At 39.8% G+C, this 25989-nt stretch overlaps 2 protein-coding genes, 1 long non-coding RNA gene and 3 other non-coding genes across 6 annotated transcripts; 3 read left to right on the top strand and 3 right to left on the bottom strand.

Annotated features, from left to right (window-relative positions):
- Positions 1–4108: 4108 nt before the first annotated feature.
- LOC103481940 (uncharacterized) lies at positions 4109–4469 on the bottom strand. Its single transcript, XR_536364.2, has 3 exons — positions 4454–4469; positions 4239–4344; positions 4109–4148 (listed from the first exon to the last, which is right to left on the bottom strand). It is a non-coding gene; the product is annotated as an uncharacterized LOC103481940 (long non-coding RNA).
- A 3094-nt stretch (positions 4470–7563) lies between these two features.
- On the top strand, positions 7564–20343 carry LOC103481939 (cerebellar degeneration-related protein 2-like). Its single transcript, XM_008437776.2, has 6 exons — positions 7564–7836; positions 12699–12811; positions 13570–13718; positions 13999–14163; positions 14244–14451; positions 14657–20343. The coding sequence occupies exons 1-6, from the start codon at positions 7758–7760 to the stop codon at positions 15431–15433; spliced, it is 1491 nt and encodes a 496-aa protein (XP_008435998.2). The 5' UTR covers positions 7564–7757; the 3' UTR covers positions 15434–20343.
- Positions 20344–20689: 346 nt separating this feature from the next.
- trnar-ucg (transfer RNA arginine (anticodon UCG)) lies at positions 20690–20762 on the top strand. The gene has a single exon. It is a non-coding gene; the product is annotated as a tRNA-Arg (tRNA).
- Positions 20763–21108: 346 nt separating this feature from the next.
- On the top strand, positions 21109–21180 carry trnam-cau (transfer RNA methionine (anticodon CAU)). Its single transcript has one exon. It is a non-coding gene; the product is annotated as a tRNA-Met (tRNA).
- Positions 21181–23271: 2091 nt separating this feature from the next.
- Positions 23272–25457, bottom strand: mrpl58 (mitochondrial ribosomal protein L58; the record flags this gene model as incomplete). The annotated part of the gene is made up of 6 exons (XM_008438029.2): positions 23272–23375; positions 23455–23624; positions 23761–23843; positions 23977–24036; positions 24131–24155; positions 25383–25457. Coding segments are annotated over 6 exons (498 nt in total), but the record flags the coding sequence as incomplete, so codon positions are not given.
- A 252-nt stretch (positions 25458–25709) lies between these two features.
- Positions 25710–25781, bottom strand: trnaq-cug (transfer RNA glutamine (anticodon CUG)). Its single transcript has one exon. It is a non-coding gene; the product is annotated as a tRNA-Gln (tRNA).
- Between the last annotated feature and the right edge of the window lie 208 nt (positions 25782–25989).

Raw genomic sequence — 25989 nt, 5'->3', positions numbered from 1 at the left:
TGTGTGTGTGTGTGTGTGTTCCATCTGGTGTTGTGCCAGCTGACTCCCACATTTCTTGGCCTCAACATTTGCATGTTGATTCACCCGGGCTTCCTGTGTTGTTCAGTAGAACTGTTGACGACTGGAGTCATGCAGCATGTTGCTGCTGCAGTGTGGAACTTTTTTTTTTTTAAAAGTTAATTTTTTTTTTTTTTTTTTTACATGTTTGTGAAAATTATCATTATGTCGTGGCAGTATAACATAAGACTGTGAAAGAATCAAGTTCCTCTGCCTTCTCCCAGTGTAAGCAGCAGCCTTTACGCTGAACATTTGTCATTTTTTTGGGCAAAATTACAAAAATGTGCAGCACTGGTAATACAGGCTTTTAAATCAAAAATGCTACCATGGATCATGTCAAAAGGAGGGGTTGAGGTGGTGAGGAGAGATGCAGAAACCCAGGTAATGATGATGATGAAGAGTTTAATGGTGAAGAAGCTCATACAGTCAACCCAGGCGACACGGCAGAGAATTTAGCACACAGCTAAATACCGGTAGCGCTGACACAGGGCTGAAAAGAGAGCTCAGCTAACCAGGACTTCTCAGTTCTACTGGAGAGCAGAAAACCTACGTGCGACCAAGACGACAACTGACATAGACGTACGTGAGACGACGTAAGACAAGGACCCGACGAGGGACACAGACAACAGGTGGGACTAAATCAGTGGTTCTCAACCTTTTTTGAGGTACCGAACCCCCAGTTGCATATGCGCATTCACCGAACCCTTCTTATTCCAACCCCCCGACACATAAAAGACTTTGCGGTATTATGATTTAGTAATGTAATTATATTAGTTGTGTTACCACCCCCACACCACTAGAGGCAGTAGCAACCCCGAAAAGATGCGACTAAGGAACAGATTTAGACAATAGAATTTGGTAAAAACTGTGAGCTTTGCTGAAGTAATTATAGATAAAAGTTCAAATCCATGCTGAGAGTGGAGCTCCTTCAATCAGGGCTCCTCCGCAGCACTGATTAGCTAAGCAATGTAAAGTGATCCTCTGGCGCAAGTGATGGCAAAGCGGGGCGTCATCACGACTTTACACAAGTGTGTCTTTACCTCCGCGGCAGAGGCTCCTCCGAAACCCTGAGACCGATTCACCGAACCCCTGGGGTTCGATCGAACCCAGGTTAAGAACCACTGGACTAAATACAATGGGAGGGAAATCACAGGAACGAGACACAGCTGGGATCAATCAACGGGGACGACGCAGAGACTCACAGCAGGGAACAGGATCACACAGAAAAAAACCTCAAAAATAAACACACAGAAACACGGATCATGACAGATCACACACAATACACTGTAAAAAAAGAAAAAAAGATTGCAAAACGGCACTATTTTTCTCCAGAGGAAGAATAGCTGGTGCTCCATCGCCACGTATCGTATATCTGTGCATGTCCCTGATTGCGATGGATGTTTAGCTAATGGCATTAGAACAAAAAATAGCATCTTAGTCAAAGTCCAGACCTAAATCCAATTGAGAAACTGTGGTAAAACTTAAAAAAATGTCTTTCCGCTAAATAGAAATGAGCTTCGGTCATTTTTGCAAAAGAAGCCACTTCAGGTGAAGAGCAGATACAATATTTGCATGCCACACTGTTCAGATTTTTATTGGTAAGAACGGTTGAGAGCATGTTGTTTTTCTCCTATTTCACAATGTGTTGGCCTATCATATAAAATATTAAAATACGTAATGTAATGTGACAAAACGTGAAAGTTTAACAAAAGTCAGAAGGCAGGACGTTGTTAGCTACAGAAAATTGTATGCGGGGGGGAAAAAAAACAATGAAATTCTTTTTTTCTTCCTGCTGCTTCGCTGTTTATTTTGTAAAAATGTCAGCTCTGGCCTGTTTCGATGAAAAATGGGCCCAAGCCAGCCAGAGTCTGATGAGAATCAGTTGAGTGGGTGTGTGGAAAATTATTCAAACATTCCTGGCTAAATTGATTCATCCACAAATAACCATTACTCATTTCCCATGGCGTTGTTATTGGAACAAAGCGAAGGAAGCGAGCTAGCGTCGAATAGTTTTGAAAAGCGGGAGATTATGCTTGGAAATGCGATTACAGAGTACAGCAAAGGCACAAATGGAGCAACATGTTTTGTTTCCACTTCAAAAACTAGAATGACCCTGAAGTGGCTGAAGTATTCCAGAGGCTGGGTTCATCAGGATGTTTGCTTCAATCCAGAACTGTTAGGTAATCAGTAGTGGAAAAAAAAGCAACAAAAAAAAACCCATCAATCTCAAAATCTCTAGGAATTTCACAGCTAAAACACAAACCACCAAAGCGCCTAAACTCATCTCTGATCCGCTGAGCTTTCATTCTGGAATGCTGCAGCGTCAAGAATGATTGATAATCCATACCTGATGGAGTCACATGGACCAAAGATCACTTTGCGAAACCTTTGGCAAACACAGCAGAGCAGAGTTAAATTCACAAACAAAAACTTATTTCGTATAGAGGTGTTACCTTCTGAGGATTTGGAGGTAACTGGGATGAATTCAGGTGCAATTTAATGAATAAAACCTGAATTAACTAAATTAATCAATGAGCCTTTACCAAACTTAGTGACGCTGTGAGCTCTGATGTTTTAAGTCAGACTCATTCATTTTCTATGATGAAGATTCTCATTTTGCTGATTTTGCAAGTCAACCACAGATTAGCTTTGTTTTGGTACATTTACAGCATTACAATTAAGGAGGCAAAATATAACACTATTTTAAGAAGCAATAATTTAACAAAAAAAAGGAACAGGCTGAACCCAAATAAAAAAAAAAACAAAACTAACTTTGTTAAAATGGTAACCAAAACTCAACTTTGTTGTAAAATGTGAGACAAAGCGTTCACATATTGTTGCAATAAGAATATGCAGAACGACAAATGGAGTAAAAAACAAGAGCCGCTTGGAAGTAAACGCTTCCCACATATAAAGCAAGGCAGGTTTGTAAAAAAAAAAAAAAGACAAAATAAAGGTTAAAGTCAGCAGCAGAGTGGATGAAAGAGACAGCAAAGGGAAGTGTAACACAGAGTGAAACGCAAAGTTATTTCCTCAACACCTCCTCGCTTGATCTCCTTGGTGGGTGGAGATCTGTTCATGCATGTTAAAGTTCAGTCTTTTGTAAGACAAAATATTGTTTATAAAAATCCTTAGAGGAAAATTACATAGATTCCTGTCACATTTTCACAAATAAAAATTTGAAAGGTGTGGCGTACATTCAACCTCCCTGAGTCAATGCTTTGTAAAAAATACAATAAAAAAATCCATTTGCTGTGATTACAGCTGCAGTGACTTCAAGATACGGCTTGTATGTGCCACAGATTTTCAGTCGAAAATCGGCACGCAGACTTTGCCCAGGTGAAAAAAAAGTATACTTTAGTATACTAAATTTTAACATACTTTAGTATACTTTTATCGATGTACTTAAACTGTACTATTTTGGAACAGCTAATTTTGTGCTTAGTATACTTTAGCAGTATTTAAATAGTATTAAATTACAACTAATAGTATATTTTAGCATACTATACGTACTTTTTTGGAACAACTTCAAGTGTACTTAGTGTAYTTAAAGTATACTTTTTAAATATATTTCAGAGCTTTGTTATTATATTTTGATATAATTATTATATTTTGAGTGTAATAATTCTGTCTCAGAATTATATTAAAAATATACATTTAATATACTTCAAATATATTTAAAATATACTATTAATATATTAATAATGTATTTAAATTACACTTAATTTTTATTTTTGATTTCCTGCTATTGATAATAAACTACAATTTTAATTACTCTTAATTCGTCTTTATTCCTACTTTCCTATTTTGTAAATGACATGCATATCTACACTACAGTACTTATATTGTTTTAGGCTACAATTACATGGAAAGATTAATTACACAAGATGCCCAAGGTAATTCAAATATTTTGTTTTATTACCGACATTTTAAAATTGTCCAATTTTACTCACAACTTTATGAACTTTACATAAATTATCAGTTTACACATCAAAAGTGAACACATGAACATRAAAATTTAAGTGTGACAATAAAACATGACGGTGAGGATCAACGACAGAACATTCCCGTTCACTGCACCTTACAGGAACCTACAAAAAAAAACAATAGAGCAATTAAACAGAGAAAACATTTGTATTTAAAGAGAACAGAAAAATGGCAAATAAAAAAATAATACTTACAATTTTAAGACATTGTGGACTCGCTGTGTATGTGACAACATAAGAACTGATGATGATTGGGACCGGATGATTGGGGTGGAAAAACATTTCTGGGTGTCTTCTTTGCCTGTTTATGTTAGAAGTAGAAAAAAAATAGTCAGCAATGTCATAGAGTCAGTTGATGTTGGCATTAACTATGAAGCTGATTAAAGTGTGGACTTAAGGAGACAAACTACCTTAAAATCTTTCCATCCGTGTTCTGAACACACTAATCCTTGCAGGGTGGTGAGAGTGGCTGGTGGTGCCCATCTCCAGCAGCCATCAGATGAGAGGCAGGGTTCACCCTGGACAGGTCACCAGTCCATCACAGGGCCCTGAAAGCCAACAACCAATAAAAAAAGAAAGATAAATGTTAGATTAACAAGAAGAGAAAAATTATTTCCAGTTACCTTTAAATCAAATCATGTTTATTAAGCACTTGCCGTTGGTAACACAGCAGTTTTTGTTGTTGAAAATGTAGATAGCTCCTCATTGAAAAAACAAACTTGCATCATGAAGACGATGTGGAGGTTCATCCTTAGAGCTGGTTGGTGATCTGGTGGAGTCAGAGCTTCTTCTGAGACAGGAAAGTCTTTAGGTTTTCTAAAAACCTGATTTCTCTGGCTTCCCCTTTCATCTTCACTTGCTTAGTTAGACTGCAAACATATGTTGTTGAAGATAAAATCATTGATGAACGAGTTAGAACAACCACCTCACAATATCAAAGTCTCTTTGTCTTATGGAGCTTAATTAAAACCAGGTTAGTTTATGAATTAGAGTATAAGTCGCAACAAACAACCTTCATGCAGTTATAACATGAAGCTGATTGATTGCTATAGTAATAATCATACAAGTCACAATAAAATAAACGCCACACCTTTCAGATTTTGATTTGTGGTTTAGAAACATGAACAAATTCAAGCGCATGACAACCTCTAAAAGGTATTTTTTTCACGTACATCTGTTTGTGCGTCACATCTGTATGCAATAGGCAGGAGATGAAATAAAAAAACTTTCTGATTTCACTTTAGGGATTTAAGATGGGAATCATTTCCTCTTTTAAGTAAAACGAAGCTGTGTGGGATTCTGAACAGATGGCCATTTTAGAAACTTTTCTTTATCGGTCAAACCTCCGCTGTCTGATGTAACCGGAGGTGGTGACTGCTCATACGACTGTGTAGCCAAGTGATTAAGCCGCACATGATGATGAGTCTGTCACAGCAGCGTTTGATAGAAGACATTTCCCCCCGTGCTCTGTTGGTCAACGCAACCACGGCTGTTCTAGATAAGGCCCTCGTCAGGTACATGTGCATGAGAACACCTGTGTCAGGTTGTCGTCTGCGACAGGATAGCTTGCAAACAGTCAAAGTCCTGAAAAGAAGACAACAAAGTGGATAAAGTAATAAATTACTCAGTTGTGAAATGGAGAAAACAATAAATGAATCCCTCATTTATATGGTTTATACTTTTAACTTTTATACCATGGAGACGCAGGATGGTATGGAAGAGGATTGGACCACCAAAAATAATTCAATAACATTTTGACTTTAGTCAGAATCCTAAGTGCATATCAAGATTCAAATAAATATCCAAACATTATTGTGTGTGAAATATGGTGTTAGTATGTTTTCTTATTATTATTGGATTTGTGAACCTGCACTTTATCCACACTGAAAGCCTGTCTAAATGTACTTGGTAGATTTGAGTTTGACGACTGTATTTGCCTAATTGTGCATAAGCAATTCAAACATTTTTGATTCTGAGATTTTAAAAAAAGGTAAAAATTCGGAGATTAAAGCAAGAATTTATATTTTTGTAAGTTGTATTTTATTTATTTATTTTATTAAAACAGTTTTTCTTTGTAAATGAGATCTTGGTAAAAAAAAAGATTTTTGAGGAAAAAAAGTCTGATTCTTTGGTTTTTGTTGTAGCTGTTGTATAGTGGCCCTAATCCTCTTCCGTGCACGTTAAGATAAACAGGAAATGCAAGTTGTGTTGTTCCCAAACTGCCCGACAATCTAAATCAGGAAGTCGCCCTCTAGTGGTGTAATATGTGAACACGGTAGACCAGACCATTATCTGACACTCAATCAATTACAGAATATTTCATATTGTACTGCTCATTGTACGGAGTCCAGGTCAGGCCAACAAACAGAAAAACAGCAACAACAAAAAAGAAAAAAAAAGGAAAAAAACTGAAGAGCTCCATCTCAGACTCTACAGAGTCTGGATGTTAAATTTAAGTTGGAAATAGTTGAACAAGTCTGGCTTGTTTGGAAAAGTTGGCAAGAAAGCTGCAGTGGAGTTAGCGCAGCTAGCAGCAAATTAGCATCTAGCAAACTAACTTGGACTACTTTCGCACTGAGTGTAAATAGAAATAAATGATGCTTCGTAAAACTAGCACCAGTAAAACATAAAAGGCATCAAAATCATGTGTAATTAATCTATTGTACTAAGGTTGCCTACACTTTTAAGTGAAGGCAATTGTTTTTGTAGATGCTTTCTAGGTCCACCACATAAACAAAAATCAAACAAAATTGATCGAAATTACTTGTGCCATGTTGCAGCTAAAATACTTGTTGCACTATTGATTGTCTGAGTTCTTAATCGTGGACCCTCAGCTTGACCTTTGATGACCAATAGAAACATTCATTATCTTTTAAAATGATACCGGTGCAAACAAAAAATTTTTTTTGACACCGACTGTGTTTAATTTGATCTCCTCTCAGACACCCTCCACTGTTTTGAACAGGTTAAGCTCCAGGCGGATCTGGACCAACCTGTTTGTATTCGGACTCCATCATTGTTCTGGGTCAAACTAATAGCAGTGGTTTCATCTGCAAACTTCATTATAGCATAGATCCTTTTGTTCTCCGGTTCAGATTTAGTTGTATTATATTTTATTTTTCGGTCAGATGTCAGCTTTAAATACAAAATCCGTTGTAGTAAATTAATTTTACACTAATAGGATTACGCGGACAATGTTATCTCTGTCTTCGTGTCCGTTTTGTACGCTTGAGTGGAGACAAAAGCGCGGCCTATACGAGCTGAAGGTGAAGTCATCGCGAGTGTGCAGCTGATCAGAAAACAGGGAGAAAGGAAGTGGCGGCTGTCGCAACATCCCTGCCACGTCTCTGCAGCAGCAGCAGCAGCTGCGTCGGCTGGCTGGGGCTCCGGGATGGGCCGGTGCTGCTGGGTTCATGTGTAGAGGGGATGCGACTGAAGGGAGCAGCAGAGAAGCGGAAGGAGAGAGGAAACACGTAAAGCCACACTCCCTCACTGAAGGAGAGAGAGAGGGGGGGAGGAAGAGGGAGAGCCTGCCGCGGAGCAGCTCCAGGGAGAAGACCGCTACTCTGCTCCGAGACTCCTTTCTGCCGCCGCCGCCGCCTCCTCCTCCACCGTTGGAGGGGGTTATTGTTCCCGTCAGGAGAAGAGAGGCGTGGACGGACTCATTTCTGTGGGTTTATTATTCGTTCACGGTTCGGACGGAGCGGGACACCCATGCTCAGCTCAGGGAGAATGGAGGAATTCGTCACCGAAGAAGAAGAGCCGTGGTACGACCAACAAGACCTGGAGCAGGGTAAGACAAGACACCGACCGACCGACCGACCGCAGCATCCCGTCCTTCAGCCGCTGCTTGGCACCGCCGGCCGGCAGCTGAACAAAGGCTCTCTGTGGAGCTCCCCAGGCCGAGGCAGAGATGTCACTTGGAGCTTTAATGCTAACAGGGAATTCACGTTGCAGAAGCTTCTTCTTCTTTAACAACAATGCATTGACAGCATGCCAAGTAAGGAAGGGCCTTCACATGGCCAGCATCTATTCAAGTGACAGAACTACTGGGTTAAGTCAGCTGACATCTATTACTTCAATTTTGACTCCTAACAGCTTCTTTATATTTTGGAGAACATTTATTTTGTAGCCTTATTTTGACCGAAGAGATTTATGGTTTTTGGAATCAATAACATGGAGACATCCTTATAGGCAGACCTTAAATAGTCCAAGTATAGCAGTGCAGTGAAGGATTTGTTTTGAAATGCTTTATTATTATTATTATTATTATTATTATTATTATTATTATTATTATTATTATTGACACAATAATTGTGAAGGATAAACATTTTCGAATATTTTAATATAGATTACTGGCCGGTAGCTACATTTACTGCCACCACTTGTAAGGATAAAAGAAGTATTAAAATCATTTAATGTTCTATTCCAGTTGCAGAATTTCTTTAAAAACTTTAATATAATTACATTTATTTAGTGGCAAGAGAATTCTAAAGTTTAGAAGTTATAATTTTTTTTTACTAGAATCACCATAACCCATATTACTAACTTTTTTTTGTTTTATAACATTTCACAGGCATCCCATCACCACTTTTGATTGGAGTATCTTCTTAAAATAATGTCTTCAGTCTTTTCTTTTATTATTATTTTTTTTTTTACCTAAATCATCTTTTGTACAGAAAGAGGTGATTGATTTTATTTTTTTTATTTTTTTTCAAAAATCATGTTTGTCAAAAAATTACTTTGGTTATTATTTTAAGGCGGTGACTATATGGTGGAGAAAAAACCCCAACAAAACAAAACAAACTACAAACCACGAAGAAAAAAAATACTTCCTTTCGTCTTCTTCTTCATGGTTTTCGCCAGTAGTTAATCACGTGACTGGTGTGACGCGAAAAAGTGTTTTCATTACAGTTGTGCGAAAAGCATCTATTTCGATACGTCTGAAGAACCACCCTTTCCTAGCGCAAAAACGTAAATTTTCTCATTTTTATTTTTAAATTGGCGTGTTTCCAGTAAGCGAATTTATTTCCGTAATTTTAATTTACGCAACTCTGTGGTGAATTCAAATGCAGCTAGTGAGAGCTTATGTGGAGAGAGGTTTTCCTTCGATTACTGATGTTGGAACCTAATTTGAAATCGTTCAAACCTCTTTCCATTCAAGGCCCCATCTGCTCCTTCCATCCCGCGACTTTCTGTCGGCTATTTTGTTTCGATTCCATTACTTTAATCGAATTACATCAGTCTAGAAAACGCATTGTACTCCGTTCATTCAGTTTGCTGTACGYTCAGACCGACCGCGCGCGCTCAGATGTTTTGTAGGACATAATTGAAGTGATTGGTGAGTCATCAAGTTCTCCGCACCACTTACTTCGTTTCCTGTCTTCCTCCTCCTCTTCCTCCTCACCGCCTCCCGGTTGTAGTGCCAGCTAATTATATAGGAGCGTTTTCTGTGGCTGGGCTGAAATAGTGCTGATGTTGGGAATTTGGCACGTGCACACACACGAGCACGCGCTAGCTCGTGCGTCGATTTTCAAACCCACTGTTACTTTCCGACACAAAAATAGATACTCGAGGATCCTTTATTTATTTACAGGAGCTTAAAAAAAAAAAGGAACCAAATGGAACTGGATAAATGAAGTAAAAATAAATAACATTGATATGAAAATTGAAACGACAAAACAAAACCCGCAGCGAAAGCTGTGTCTGATGGAGCAGAGAGGATGTCGGAGTTGATGGAGCAACGCTGGGCTTCAAAGTGCTGACTGCCCGAGCTCATCCCGGGTGACATTTCTAAATGCTAGTGTGTCAGTAAGGAACACCGCTTTCATTGTGTCACCTTGCCGTCAGGCAGACAGGCATCAGTGTTATTTTGTTTTTTTGGTTTTTTTTACAACATCAGATAGGTCAAGGCTAACTTTGTGCCTGTTTGGGATTAAAGCTGGGGAAGAACACAATTCGTAACCAAACACTAGTGGGTTTTGCTTCTGGATCTACTTTTATTTTTTATTTTTTGTTAACTGATGTGAAATAGTGTTAAAAATCATTCAAGTTACCAGACTCAGAGTTTCTCACTGTTTTCTTGCTCAGCAACTGTAATCTGGATGACAACTAAACTAATGAACGCGATAGCATCGCCTGAGGTTAATTAAGGCCTGTTGCGATAACAAACTTTGTTTTGACGATAAATTGGCCCAGAAGTTATCGCGATAAACGATAATATTGTTGTTTTGAGATCATTTTCAAGTAATACAATTGTAATAGCAGAACACATTCTCAAAGGTCGATAGACTTTAAATGATGGACATTTAACACTGGAACTGGAAGACATGTTTATACGAAATAAACAACACAACAGAAACAACAAATAAAATAAATGGTAAAGTCTCCGTAAACAAAATTGTCCTTCAAAAAAAAAGAGGAGAGGGGCTAGTACAGACCAATGCACCAGACTGAAGACTTTTGTTTCCATTTTTTGGCAGAAAAGAGGCAAATGATAAATAGTACAAATGGAAATTAGTATGCTTTATTCAATTTATCATGCAATCGATTTATTTATTGCTTACTAAAGCAATAAATAAATCGATTGCATAATTTATGACAGACCTTTGTCCAAGATCTAAATGCACGGCTTCTGAGAATGTTTACGCTTTAGTTTGGTTTTCATTTGACTGTAACATTTCTTGCCCGATAAACTGCCGGTGTTGTTACTTTAGCCTGCTCTGCAGTGGCGCAAAAAGTGGGTATGCAGGGTATGCAACGCATAGGGGCGCAGCACCAGAGGGGGCGCCAAAACCCCGTCTGGAGAGGGCGGCGCACCGATGATGTTTTCCCTTACACTTCTGCGCGCCTTACGCTCCTTCACCTCGCGCACATAACGAGGTAAATGTAGCGAGTTTTACCCTTCACGTATCGTCGCCTCGGGGGGGGCTGAGTGAGCGTCGCTCCTTTACCCTGACGTTCCTTCCCTCGGTCGGGGGGATGGGGGGCGCCGATCTATGTTTTTGCATCCACCTGAATAATGTGTAGTTGCGCCACTGCTGCTCTGTACAGTGTCTGCAGCAAAGGAAAATGGAAACACGAGAAGTCCTGTTTTCCACATTCCATTGAATCTCACGGGTGATATGCACCTACCGAGACAACACAGCTGTGGAAGACATCGGGATATTTACATATAAAACCATAAACTCACTTCTACGAGTGGATCCACTGACTGGAAACAGAAATTGTTTTATACGGCGTATCGGGTCATAGCTGTAAGCTATGGGGAAACAGGGACTTTAGAGGTTACAGAGACGGTCTCTGCTCCTCTGAGGGAGGGTCCCAGCTCTTCACATATTGTGTGAAAACGAAAGGGTCTTCACCCTGTGTGACATCATCCTGTGTGGGTCACTTTCAGGTCTGTGCTGAGCGACAAAGATTGATTTGCAACTTTGTCTTCTTGGCTAGTTGGTTCTCTTTCTTTTCTCCTCCTGACCCACCTACTGACTGCTTTTGTCACAAAATGTTTTGTTAATTTCGTCTCTATAGCAACTCGGGGCAATTGAACACACAACGACAAATTTAGTATCTTTTTTTTTCTTTTGTTCCAGTTGCTGAAATTGGTACTGGAAGTGAAGTTCCTAAATGTAACATCTTGTAACATTTAGTAACTTTATTCCTACTGAAAAGAAATTGATCACAGTTGAAGACTTTTTTTTTTCTTCTCACGTCAAGTAAACGTGAAATTGTGAAACCGTTGCGGAATATTGCAGTGGCGATTTTCTGAGTTGTTTTCTTCAGATTCTTTCGTTATCTGTACAATAGTGATGCATTCTGGGCACACGATAAATGAAATAAATGTGATATATTTCGATATATTAGGCAGACTAATTATTGGAGAAGTTAGTGGGGTTTCTGCTACTCACGGTTATTAATAAACAACCCAAGTAGAAACATCCAAGTCGGCGTACTACTAGCTGATGTTCACCACTCCTTATTAGCATCGGGAGCAGGAACGTATAAGGCATGTCCTCTGGCGCTCTTCTTTTTTCTTTTTTTTTTCCAGATATGCTGCAGTCCGCATCTTGCTGACGCCCGGCAATGTGGGCCACCAGGTCCGCTGAGTCAGACCACAGCTAGAACAGAGAGCGACGACAGTGACTCATCTTACTTTGGATGTGCATTTAGCTCGGTGTGGGAGCCTGGATGGAAACGCTGCCAAAAGAACACTTTTATTTTAAACTTTCATCATAGAGTCTCCAGCGTCTCGCTGTGCTGCATCTMAGCAGAGAGAGAAATTATTTTGGCATCGGCGCCTGACCTTCATGCGTTAGTCGCSGGGGAGCGGAGAGGCCTGGCTCTCTGGCTTTCTTCTATAATTGAGCCGCTTCGCTGCAGAACGAAGGCGGCGTGACGACCCGTTTKATCGTCCCGAACTCTATTATTCCCTCACCTAAAATAGAGCAATGTTCACCATTAACTCTGGCAGTGATAATATAAATTATTCTGCTATATTTAGTATTTTACTTCCAGAATAGTCCACAATCTATCTTGCTCCATCTTTCATTTGGTGGCATAAATATTCATCCATTCATTCATCATTCACTTTTTTTTTTTTTTCCGGTATTCTTTGAATCTGGCTCCCTTTATTCAGCGATTCTCTTTGTTTCTCAGATCTCCACCTGGCAGCAGAGCTGGGGAAGACTTTACTGGAGAGGAACAAAGAGTTGGAGGACTCTTTGCAGCAGATGTACATCACTAATGAGGAACAAGTACAAGAGATTGAGGTACGAACCTTGAGTTTCTGTCCAAGGACTGGTCAAAAACTCAACAAATCACCCCGCATCACTCCRCTCAGTCATCATGCCAGTGCAATATCCAGTGCAACCAGTTACCTCCACAAGTTAGTTAATTTTAAACTCATTATAAATCCAGCTCTCTGATGAAGGAAGCCTTGTTAGAAAACTCGTGACCAAACAGCATCAGCAGACGGAGTAGACGTTGAAAACAGGGKTTTTTTTWACGAATCAATATCCTAACTATGTGAAAGTGTAGCATGGGATATGGAAACTTTAAGTTTTTTGTTTCTGTTTTTGTAGATACAACAGTTTATTCATTTATTGCACTGATCAAATGAGGCCAAAATGTAACTTTTTGACACGTATCCAAACATAAAAACAACACCGTACATCATCCGCGTCGTTAAGTTGTTCAGAATGGATCGAGAAAAAATGCAATCCACACTTTTTAGATTTTTATTACTAAAACATGTTGGTCTGTCACATGAAACCACTGCAATTTCACCAAGAGTTATTCATATATTAGCAAGGCCCTCTAAGTGTTAGCATCATGAACTTAGCAACAAGTTTTTTCTGCTCCCACATCACTCCTCTCACATCCTGGGTCATATGAGCAGCCATGTTGCTGGCGGTGCCTGAGTTATGTTTTTAAATGTTCAAGCTGACGTTTTAGAAATGAAAAATGTGCCTAAATCAAATTATTGCTGTTATTTCTGTCACGTCGGCATTTGTGTTTGGCTCTCTAGTACCTGACCAAGCAGCTGGAGGTCCTTCGGGACATGAACGAGCAACACGCCAAAGTGTAYGAGCAGCTGGACGGCACGGCCAGAGAACTGGAGCGCACCAACCACACGCTGGTCAGGGACAGCAAGGCCTCGCAGCAAAAGATCGAGAGGTGTGAAGGACRGAGCGCTCTCCTGACCCGCTTTAATCGTTTGGCCGTCATTCATTCCTTTTTTATTAGCGCTTAAATGTAAAGCAGGGTTTACAGAAGACTTGCTACGGTAGGGCAGTCAACCAAATAAAACAAATAGAAAGTTTTGCACTTCAGTAGTTTCATCCTAATTAAAGTGTCCAACAATGATTTCGTTTCAATAATGATTAATCACAATTAATCTGATTAATCGTTTCAGCCCTAAGTTGTGTGCCCTTTTTTGTTTTGTCTTCTGCTCCAGCTTGACAGGGACTATTGAGACTCTGCAGAACCAGGTGGAGTCTCTGTCGGCGCAGGTGGAGCAGCTCCGCTCGATGGAGCAGCTCCGAGTCAGGAGGGAGAAGAGGGAGCGACGCAAGACCATCCACTCGTTCCCGTGCCTGCGGGAGCTCTGCACCGCGCCCAGGTGGGCGTTTTCTGTTCAACCGATAAGCATAAAGCCCAGAGGRRAAAAAAAGAGTAAAACTCCAATGATTTTCCTGCTAGGTATGAGGATGAGTTTGTAGTGGGCCGGGCCGAGAGCTTCACTTTGGAGGCCAAGAGTCAGCCGTGTGAGGAGGACAGTCAGCACCTGAGGGARGCGGTGTCGGCGCTGAGAGCCGCCGTCCGGACTGAGAGGGGTCGAAGGGAGGGAGTGGAGAAGGAGTGCAACCTCCTGATCGCAGAGTTCTCTCGGCTGCAGACGCGTGTGCAGGTTAGAGAAGCAAAACGATTGCTTTTTTTTTCTTTTTTTTTATCGAGCCGGTTTGTTCTACAAGCTAGCACATCTAGCAAGAAATATAAACATGTCTGACGAGTAAACATCTGCTTTTTTTTTTTTTTTGCAAGATCTAAGTGGTGAGCTGATCGGAGTTTCACTCTTTCTCTCTCTCTTTTTTGCTTGTTTTGCTTCCTGACAGGACGCGGAGAGCTGCCAGGCTCGCGTGCGGGAGCTGGAGGTGGAGCTGCAGGAGCTGCAGCAGCTCCGCCGCGCGCGGACTTTCCTCCTGAGTGCTGAGGACGACGGTGTCGCCCTGACCCAGACCGTCCTCAGCATCACCCCGGAAACCGACACGTTCCTGGAAGCGGAGGATGGCGACGCGGGCGGCGGAGGCGGCGGCGTGCGGGAGGAGGCCGAGGGCGGAGGCGGCGTTGGAGGCCAGCAGCTGCCGGAGTCCAGCCCCGTGAGGAAAAGCTGCAGCGACACGGCGCTCAACGCCATCGTGGCGCGGGATGCGTCCGGCCGCAGGAGAGGCAGCTACGCCCTCCACGCCAACAGYGTGAGGAAGAGGGGGATGTCCATCCTCAGGGAGGTGGACGAGCAGTACCACGCCCTGCTGGAGAAATACGAGGAGCTGCTGGGCAAGTGCAGGCGACACGAGGAGAGCCTGTGCCACGCCGGCGTCCAGACTTCCCGTCCCGTCTCCCGCGACCCGTCCATGAAAGACTGCGCCGTGGGCCCYGTCCCGGCGCCTCCCCCGACTCCCACCCAGTCTCCCTCCACTCCCGAAGCCATGGAGAGCATCAGCAAGCAGGTGGAGGCGGTGGATAAGCGGCTGGGGCAGAACACTCCGGAGTACAAGGCTCTTTTTAAGGAGATCTTCTCGCGCATCCAAAAGACTAAAATGGACATTAAAGCTACCAAAGCCGCCAAAACGAGCAAATCAGGCAAATCGGGCAAATCAAGTAAACACTAAAGTCGACGTCGACTGTACAGATGAGGATGTTGGTGCTCTTTGTGAACAAGGGGCTAGCCTAGTGTACGCAATCTTATAGAGGATGCTGCTACTACAACTAAAGTATTAATTTCTTCCAGAGCTAAGCTAAGCTAAGCTAACCCAGCAGGAAATCAACCAAATCTGAAGTGCATGCCTTCCACCCTAGTGAACCTTCTAGAAAATGAATCTGTTACATTTTATTCTTCTCCATTGTCTTATTTAATTGAAAGTACAGGGGGAAAAAAGAGATTTGTAGGCCGATTTGACTGCCTTACTTACTCTACAATATTACAATTATAATACCACAGCTGGCAAAATGTTTCAGTTTTGCACTTTATGTTCAGGTTTAAGTAAAATAAGACAAATTGCCTCTTAGAGGGGTGGAATGCAAATGKAACATTATAGTCTCAATAGTCAAGCCAAATCTGTTTAGTACTAAACAAGCTTGACTCATATTTATGTACTTCCTGTAACAGAGGTTGATCTTACTTACGAAAACCTATATATGGCAAAACCTTAAAGCATTTAAACCATAATTRTATTTTATTGGGATTTTATGCAATAGACCAAAACAATGTAGTTAATTATCGTGAAAATGATCCAGGTTTTCTTTCTACAGTTTTTAAAGATAAAATCTGACTGCTAATCTGACATCTGTTCAGAGAATCGGCTTCAAGATTCTGATTTTTTTATTGTAAATGAAAAAACATTTCTCTTTTTTTTGTCATATGCATCTTTGTCTTGATCTATCCTACAAAAATCCCAATTAAATGCAGTGACATTTGATGTGGTTGTGTGACCTAATGTGAAACTGATCAAGGGGTGTGAATACTTWTGTGAGTTGGGGTGTTTCAGACCACTGTGCTGCCTGTGTTTTGGCCTGGAGGTGCTCGTCATAACATGCTACGCTAATTCTGTCAGCGCTGCTAAAAAAAAAAAATGTAACTAAGTCTAGATAAGGATGTGATTAGTCTATTTGGTCCTGMGCTTTCTGCAGGTATACCAAGCGGCTACATTGACCTGAATAAAAGTGAATCCATTTTCCAAAGCGAACTGGACTTTGGGGTCACTTTTGGGCCAAATCTTACCTGCCTATGTACCTGTGTCTTAACTCCTGCATATGTCTTTGTCTTAATTACAGTGAAGATGAGCTATATTATGTTTTGTTTGTAAGTTCTTTTGGGGTGGGAGTGCCTTCATCCTCTTCAGCTGCTCCATTTTGTTCCCACTTTGACATATAAAACTACATTTGAGTTAAATAACATAAATGAAAGGACGTTTTGGCTACAATATGCAGTTATCATGACATGAGTGTTTTATATTCCACCGTGTACATGAACTGATTCCTACTCTCTGCACCACGCTCAGGGATAGACGGTTGCAAAACATTCTCAACTCAATCAGATGTCCCGTTTACAGTTCTGTGCTCATTTTCATACACTCAGTAAATATTTCCATTTGCCTCTGAAATCAGAACTTTGATTCAGGTCAGAATAAGAATTCAGTTCATGAATAACGTCCCACCTGATGTACTTCAGTTCTACTTCCTAGCTAAAAAACAAGTCGGGCTTGCTAGTTTTTGAGCTCCATGACCAGGATACTTACTATAATATTGATGATTATGATAATTATTATTAGTAGGCGTTAATTACAATATATTTATGGCGTTTTGCGAATTGAAATGCTGAAGAAATATGTACAGAGCTGTATGTGCACAAGGTTAAAAGAGATCTGAACCATTAAAGCGCAGAAGGCGGTTTGTGGCTTCAACTTACTCTGTGTTTATACCTGTGGCAGCCATTTTGGATTTTCAGGCCAGTATTGGTGGGATATCTCCCACTTACCAAGTGTAAGCTTCACACAGCATTCCAGTTAATCTCCCTAATCAGAGACAGGATGGTTTTACCTTTTGATAACGATTACAAGCTAAAGTTAGCCTATCTTGTTTTCATGTTAGCGGTAGCTAAACGGATTCATAAAGTTAATTTCCTACCATTCTGAGCAAAGATGAGTTCTAACAKTCGTATCACATTAATGATCACTATAACACAGCATAATTCATTAAAACTTATGTATTGAGCTCTCTCTTTTTTATTTTCACAGCTAACAAATTACACTGGTGTGCATCTACAACCAATCTTCCCAAATGTCTCTGCTTTGCTCCCAACATTAGCATGCTACTTCATAGGATCCTCACACAGTAATGGGAGTGCTAATGGAAAATGCGTTTAGCGTTACTGATGTAATTTTTTATTTTTAGCTAATATTTGTAAAAGTCTTTTTAAAGGCTTCTTCAATATGCCACAGAAAATTGAACAAAGATCAAGTTCTGACAGCGTCTTATGCTGCATTCAGTTCATTTGTCGAGTCAGAAGTTGGATCTTTGAACCGAGTTTAACTGTGATCCAGTTCCAAATTGGAAAAAACGGCGAGATTAATTCGCTGGGATGCTTAGTCACCWTGCTAACTGCTGTTAGCTATACAAGCTAATAGTTATGTACTTCACCACATTTTGGACTTTCTGGATTTATTTGTGTTAGCTAAAATTATAATGGTCAAAAAAGCAAGTAAAGAGTTTGTTTTTTTCAATTTCAATAATCAGTTTTTAAGGTCACAGTTGGTGAGACTTTTTTTTGGATAATTCTTACTTCTATGGAGCTTTGTGCTATTTTTTTACAGCTTCAAATTTATAAAATGTAATTTCTCAGAATAAATGACACACCTWACTGAAGTACATACTTAAATCAAACATAGAGTGCTAAGAAATAAACTTTTTTTTTAACATAAACTGAAAAGGCATAGACTTATTGAACAACACTTAAAATGTCTGTCAACATGGTGGTGCTTGGAAAAACTTGGTTTTTTATTACAAATTCTAAGTAAAGTTCTTTCACAGTCTTGAAAATTTTGGAAACAGTTAGGGTATGGGACTTTTTTTTTTTTTTTTACTGTTTTCCAGGTCTGAAATGACAAGGGTAAAACGGTATCAAAACATATTTGATTTTGCAGGTATTATTATTTTCCCCAAAAAGAAAAATAATAATAGATTCTTTATCCAAACAGGTTGCTCTTGGCGATGACTCCATCCCTTCTCAGTGAGATATACTTCTATAAATAAAGGAGAAAAGAAAATAGCGAAGTAATAAACAATCTGTCTTTGATTTGCACACCACATTGACATTTTAGCATTTTATCAACCTTCTCACTGAATATACACRCTATTTCACTCACTGGTTTTTTGGCCAATTTGAATTCGGGTTGAACTGGGCCTTTTGTCTTTTAATTAGATCATATTAAATGCCAAGCAAAGCGATAAAAGTGCTATTTTGGGACTTTATTTCCAAGTGAAATAAAGGTACAAGTGTTTACTAATTGTTTATCTAATTTTCATGTGTTTTATGATATTTCTGTGTCTCATGGCAAATAGAAGAATAAAAGATTTTGAAATAAATCTTGTCTCTGAAACAGAAAATCCAAAGTTGTTTCACCRGTTAAGACTATTTTGAGCTCCTTTAAACTGAATATTTTGTTCTCAAATGTTATAACAGAAAAACAAATCTAGACAAAGAGTTTAGGATAATCTGTAATTGTAAAATAAAAATGTCTTGGGGGGYGGGGGRGATACAACAACAAACAAATGGAGTGATCTTGCATGAACTGGCATTACAAGGCTTTTTCTCACTGCTACAAACTCTGTCACATTACACTAGTAATGTAGAACCATGTAAAATCTCAGTAAATTAGATGGAAAGTTGAATGTTGAGCCACAGTTTGTGCTTCTTTAAAGTTCCTCAATGCTACCTGCTGGCTGTGCTGTACAGTAAACTCTCGTGTTTAGTGTATAAACCGGGCATTTGAAAAYGCTCTTGAATGTTTGGGAGGAATGCGCTGATTGGTCTCTGAGATTGTGTAATAGTCTAAATACTGAACATGTTTTTTTTACAGGAACGTGTGTAGGCACAGGCAGTTGTTGGAGTCAATGCTACAACTCACCTCCCAGTTGTTGTTTGTGGACAATGACAAAGATTCTGTTGTCATTGGTTGGGGGGGATGGCAGATTGCACGTGACAAACACTCTACATGTTGAATCTCTGGAGATATTCTGTAGAGATTGTTTTTTTTTTAATACAACAAAAGTATCAGAGAGGTTTTTCTTCAATTTACTCTTGACAGACACACTGTGGTAGCTGATGTATAACAAGTTAAAAAGGCTTCAAACCAGGGTTCTATCTTAACACCCAGCAATCTTACCAAACTCTTATGATAACCTGCAACACATTGCACCTCTTGCGCAATCTGCAATGCCTTTTTTTTTCTGGTAACCTTCAATATACAGAGCTGTGTTATAATGAATGTTGTTCTAACTAATATTTTTGTGTCTAACTCCTCACCTACACTGTCAACATAACCATGCCTGAAACTTTTCTAGACATCATATGTGACTCACTGGTCTGTAAGACTTTTAAGAGACCGGAGGCTGGATGATTATTAAGATTAGTTTACAGCCTTAATAGGAGTTTAATTATACAGTGTTGTGTATTTTAGCATARTTAGAGCTAAATATAATTGAAGGGCAGCAAGCGGAATTTTAGTGTTGACAAAACCATGCTAAACCAGGGTTTATGGCCCTCTGTACTGCACTTGAACGCAACGCCATTTGTCTGACAATTTTCGGCTGTCTTTATTTTCGTTTTTTCTTTAAAAACACTTTATTTGCCTATGTATAACTGTCTATAACATCAAACTATTTATTTACTTTTCCCTTTATATTTTACTACCTTGTTTAATGATTTGCAATGTTCCGTTGTATTGCCGCCATTGTTTAGATTAACTCATTATTACTTCATATCATRATGAAACATCTATTAATAAAGAACAAGACAAATGCATTTATCGTTTTTGTGTGTTTTGTGTGGGGCTGAATTGTAAAATAAAAAATAAATCTAGACATTATATGTCTTATTATAACACTTATTATATATACAATAAGTGGTTMTTTAAAATGTGAAGAAACGAAGACAAGTGTCTGTTTTTCAAGAAAAAATTAAAGACATTTCAATACTATGTAAATTGACACAACTCAAAATATATGTAGTGGCCAGTTTTATTTTTAAGGACTCGGTGAGTTTGAATGACGCTTTGTTTCAGATGTAATCACAAAATAAGAATTCATCGTCCATAAAATCCTCCGTATTCACGTATCTCTAGTGAAACCCGAGACCAAATGAATACTCAGACCGCGTGGCCTAATGGATAAGGCGTCTGACTTCGGATCAGAAGATTGAGGGTTCGAGTCCCTTCGTGGTCGWCTTTTGCAAATATTAATATTCTCTGCTTCAGGTAATGTAGTCTCGTACCCTAGTCGCTGAACAAACGACTCCGTAAGGCAAAGGTGAAGAGTATAAATACTGCTAGTTTTTAATAAAAAGTGTGTTTTCTGGTATGCCATCCTAGTCAGGAATTTATAACAAAAACCAAACCAAACCATACAAACAATATGGATATACACTCACCTRAATAAACCAAAGCATCACACGCGTATACACTTTATATACAATATAACGAAATATATGATAATACACAAAACCAYTCGATGTGACAATGTCCGCGTCTAATCATTTAAGTATAGTCACAGGGGTTAGTTTTCATAGCTTAGCAGAGTGGCGCAGCGGAAGCGTGCTGGGCCCATAACCCAGAGGTCGATGGATCGAAACCATCCTCTGCTATGGAATTGTTTTATTTCATTTTATTTTTTTTTGTTCAATCCGCTTTTATGCAAGGACATTAATACATTATATATTTTTCACAAAGTTTTCTCATGTACGTCGACAGTATTTACCGTTTCTAATATATATTATCGCATAGACTAAGCATCTAAATGTGCCTATATTTCATGACACATACAGAACTTGTCTTCCCGTCATTGAACAATTACATTTGATAACATACGCCAACAGAATGATGAACTATACGGTAACAAAAACAAACCCCGCTGATATGTGTAGCATTATCATTTAAATGATTTCTAGCAAGGATGGTCGATTTTGGCTTCAGTAACTAAAATACGATGGCAACTTGGAACCCCCCCCCCCCCAAAAAAAAAAAAMCCATATTTTCTAATGAAGTTCTACTGGACATGCATTATTTGCAACGTGTGTAAGATTTTCAAAAAGAAAACATATGAATATTAATTTTCATTGCAGCAGCTGATCTATAATGTACAGAAATATGTACTCTTCAATATTAAAATCAAAGAAGCTACAGAGAATATATATTTGTCAGAATTAGGGTTTATTCTATCAATCAAATTAACATTTAATCAAGAGTAAGGGAACATTACAAGCCATCGGAGGAAGTAATACATGTGAAAAATCWGATCTGGTGCTTTCATCATCATTCTCTGTTGATTATTTTAGTAGCGTAAAGGAACCAATAAACGGCCAATACCTGCTCAACTTATCACCAGTGGCAAAGACGAAAAGCCTTCAAATACATAAATAAATCTTTTATCACAGKAGAACAATCCCACATTAAACAATGAAAAAAAAATCTAAGTTTTATTTCAAATGTTTATTCAGAACATCATTGTTAGAACATCATTGGTAGCGCATTTCTTTGTACAACTGGAAAACACAAGATGCCAGTCTTGGCTGCAATGTTCCTTTTTACTCGTAGCACCTTGCTAGTACCTAATTGGACCCCCGTTCGCCTTCAGAACCTGTTCAATCCTCTGTGTCATAGACTCAACGGCATGTCTGAAACATTCTTCGGAGATTTTGCTCCACACGTGCGCGATGGCGTCACTCAGCTGTTGCAGATTTKCCGGCTGAACATCCATAATGCGAATCTCTCGCTCCACCGCATCCCACAGGTGCTCTATTGGATTGATGTCCGTCGACTGCGGAGGCAACTGGAGTACGCCGAACTCGCTCTTATGCTCAAGAAACCAGCTAGAGATGACTTCGGCGTTATGATGGGGCGCATTCCCCCGCTGGAAGTAGCCATTGGCAGACGGGTACATTGCGGTCATAAAGGGCCGGACATTGTCTGCAGCAAGACGGAGGTAGCCTGCTGTGTTTAAACTATGCTCAATTGGCACTAAAGGACCCAGYTTGTGCCAAGAAAACATTGCCCACACCATGACACCACCAGCAGTTTGAACCGGTGATCCCACGGAGGACGGATCTAGGCTTTCTTGTTGCTCGTGCCAAATTTTGATCCGACCGTCCGACTGCTGCAGCTGAAATCGGGTCTCGCTGGACCAGGCAACGTTTTTCCAATCTGCAACTGTCCACTTCTGATGAGCCTGTGCAAACTGTAGCCGTAGCTTCCTGTTCTTTGCCGTCAGGACTGGCCCTCGGTGCGGTCTCCTGTTGCTGTAGCCCATTTGCTTCAAAGTCCGGCGTGCCGTGCGTTCGGAGATGGTGTTCTGCACGCCTTCGTTGTAGCGGGTTGTTATCTGAGCTACCGTCGCCTTTCTATCGTCTCGAATGAGTCGGTCCATTTTCATCTGGCCCCTGACGTCGACGAGGCATTTTCGCCCACAAGACTGTCGCATGCTGGACATCTTCTTCTTCTCTGACCATTCTCTGTAAACCCGGGAGATGGTCGTGCGTGAAAAGCCCAGCAACTCGGCAGTTTCTGAAATACTGAGACCAGTACGTCTGGCGCCAACAATCCTGCCGCGGTCAAAGTCACTTAAATCCCCGTTCTTCCCCATTCTGATGCCTAGTGTGAACTTCTATACTCTTTCTTTTCACATCTATATGGCTTATATGCACAAAACAAAGTGACCAGTCAGTGTGAACTACAAAACTATCGCTCGATATTGCATCGTCAGTCGAAATCCACTCGTCGGCTGTTCTTGACTGATGAAAGGATTTTCTTCTGTCTGAGTCGCTCTTGGTTCCTCTTCTCGATCCTGCGCAACATATTAAATGACAAACTTGTAGTTTAAACATATACAGAAGCCCAAATCAATTCATTTCACTGGGTATCACCTGGCTGCTCTTAGAGCTACATCTTCGTCTGATGGTTCGCGAGGTCTCTTGTTAGCCTCAGCTACGATGGCGGAGATCTTCTGTATACAGTCCAAGAGGTTTCTCTGCTGACTCCTGCTCACCTCCGAGGTCACCAGGAGCTCCCCAGACTTATTGATGCGGGTTTTGTTCTGTGGAGTTTTTCAAAGTGAAAATGGAATGTAAAACAAACAAACAAACAAACAGGACATGAAAAGTAGACATCAGCTGTAATGTGTGTGTAAATTCTCTAGATGTACAAAATTATACACTCGCCACATAACAAACCTTTTCTACGATTTTTTGTCGAACGTCTTTAGGGATCCAGTCGGCTGTATACACATGAAATCGGACCTCTGCTTTAGTGCTAACTGTGGATTAAGGTCATAACTTTAGAACAAAAACACTCAAATAACACTTTTAGATTAACTGTAGACTTAGTAGCCGAGTCTTCCATTAGTACTTATGGCCCTAAAATGGAAAATTCAAAAAGTTTTTGTTTACCTTTATTAACGTGCTGACCTCCAGGGCCGCTGCTCTTGCTGTAGGACACAGTCAGACGCTCTATGACCCAATAAGGGAGAAGAAATAAATAAATAAAAATAAAAAAAGTCAATCAGACTTTTCTTTTTCTTGTTTGATTCATCGGTTCTTTTACCTACTGGAATGTGCACGTGCGTGTCCTGTTGAAGACAAAACAGTAATTGTATTTAATTTTTACAAAGTTAAGAGTTACAAAATATGAGCATAATTTAACACAACAATGGCTTCCAGTTGAAAGGAATCGCTTTGTACTCATCACCATTTTTTCTGATGAACAAATTATACGAGTACAGTCATAACTAATTGATTATTTAGTTAATTTTTTTTTCATATAAACGAAGACTGGTCTTTATTTACGTACCTCCGAAGAGTCTGACCCTCGAGTTCCATAATAAAGTTTCGACAATGTGCTGTTGGTTAATTTGAAGATAATACAGCTGAGGTTACCGAGCGGAGGACTAACGTTTACACTCCTACTACTGCAAAGTGAAAATAAGCGTCGAATAATGCAGGTCGCCATGTTGGTCATGAAAGTCTATGCTCTTCCTCTGGTGTTTTATGCCACCTGTAAAGTGTAATACCGCCCCCTACTGAATAAGACTATTTAAAGAAGATGTGATCATTCTTATTATATTAACTATCCATTTGAGCTAATAAGCTCATATTTAACGAGTTTGGTGGAACTAAGGGTCGTTTTGTACCCCCCCCATAAAACAGCTGTTAATAAAATAAAATAAAAAAACATGTTGGTTCTTTCGTTTCTGAATTTACTGGGAAACTGTAATTGAAGGAGTATACCGCCACCTACTGTACAAAAGTTCATGTTGACTTGATTTTAAGTCTTATTTTCTATATTTACATCTGTAATTAGTACAGATGTGAATGCATTATTTCTGCATTCATAATTGCATGACTGTATTAAGCAAGCTTATTTTTGACGTGTGAAGAAATGAATTCTAAATTAATATACCATAATACAGTAATGTTTGACAACTTCATTAAATAGTAACAGCGTACATATTTTCCTCATGGAAAGATAAGCAAAATGCAATACTGCAGGTCTGGTTTCAACATTTTTCATGCTCCACTGAAATAATAATCACTGTGTTGAATATTCAGCTTTTTTAACACTAGTATTAGTCTCTATGGTATGATTTTAGACACATTTCTCTATGGTATAATTTTATAATAATTCTCATAATTCTGATGCAACGTTAATAATAACAGTCTGGAATATTCTCCCATTCTCTTCCGACTTCTGTTCATCCCACACGCCATTTTCGACGCCTTCTTAGGGTACATTCAAGAATGTTTTTGTTGCAAGCCTTTCACCACAAGCCAGCTCGACCTGCAAGAGACTTTCTTACCCACACAATCAAACCGCTACTCGAGCTCACGCCGAGGACGTACTCCGGGCCGCTTGGAGCTGACTGACAGTGTGTTTACTGTAGTACCCTGGCAGCTGTACACAATGGAGAAACGCTACCGGAAACACGTGCCCTCCACCTCCCCACTGTAGGAAATACGCAATCTCCACCTAACGAAGTTTCAATTTCCGACTTTAGTTTGTGTTTTATTTTTACTACCCTGGTATGCATCGGGATAGCTCTTGTAGCCAGTGAAGTTGTCGGGATAGAGTTGTTTTATATGGGAGACATCATAGTCAAAAATTTAGGAGCTTGATGACAAAAGACAGGTTCCACCGAGATTTGAACTCGGATCGCTGGATTCAGAGTCCAGAGTGCTAACCATTACACCATGGAACCATGTGAGACACACGTCAGAAAGATACCTTTATCAACACACGCATAACTGTATTTCTGATATACTTGACATATTTAATTGTTACATCTTAAACGTTGACACTCTAGTCAAACAGCTTGTTTCTATTATATTAAACAATTGTTACTGGCTGGTTAATATGTTTAACGACGCCCCCTGCTCAAATGTTTGTGCTACTTCAAAAAAAGCTTC

Source organism: Poecilia reticulata, linkage group LG19 (genome assembly GCF_000633615.1).
Source record: "Poecilia reticulata strain Guanapo linkage group LG19, Guppy_female_1.0+MT, whole genome shotgun sequence".
In the NCBI taxonomy this organism is placed as follows: domain Eukaryota; kingdom Metazoa; phylum Chordata; class Actinopteri; order Cyprinodontiformes; family Poeciliidae; genus Poecilia; species Poecilia reticulata.
This window is presented reverse-complemented; position numbering and strand designations above follow the sequence as displayed.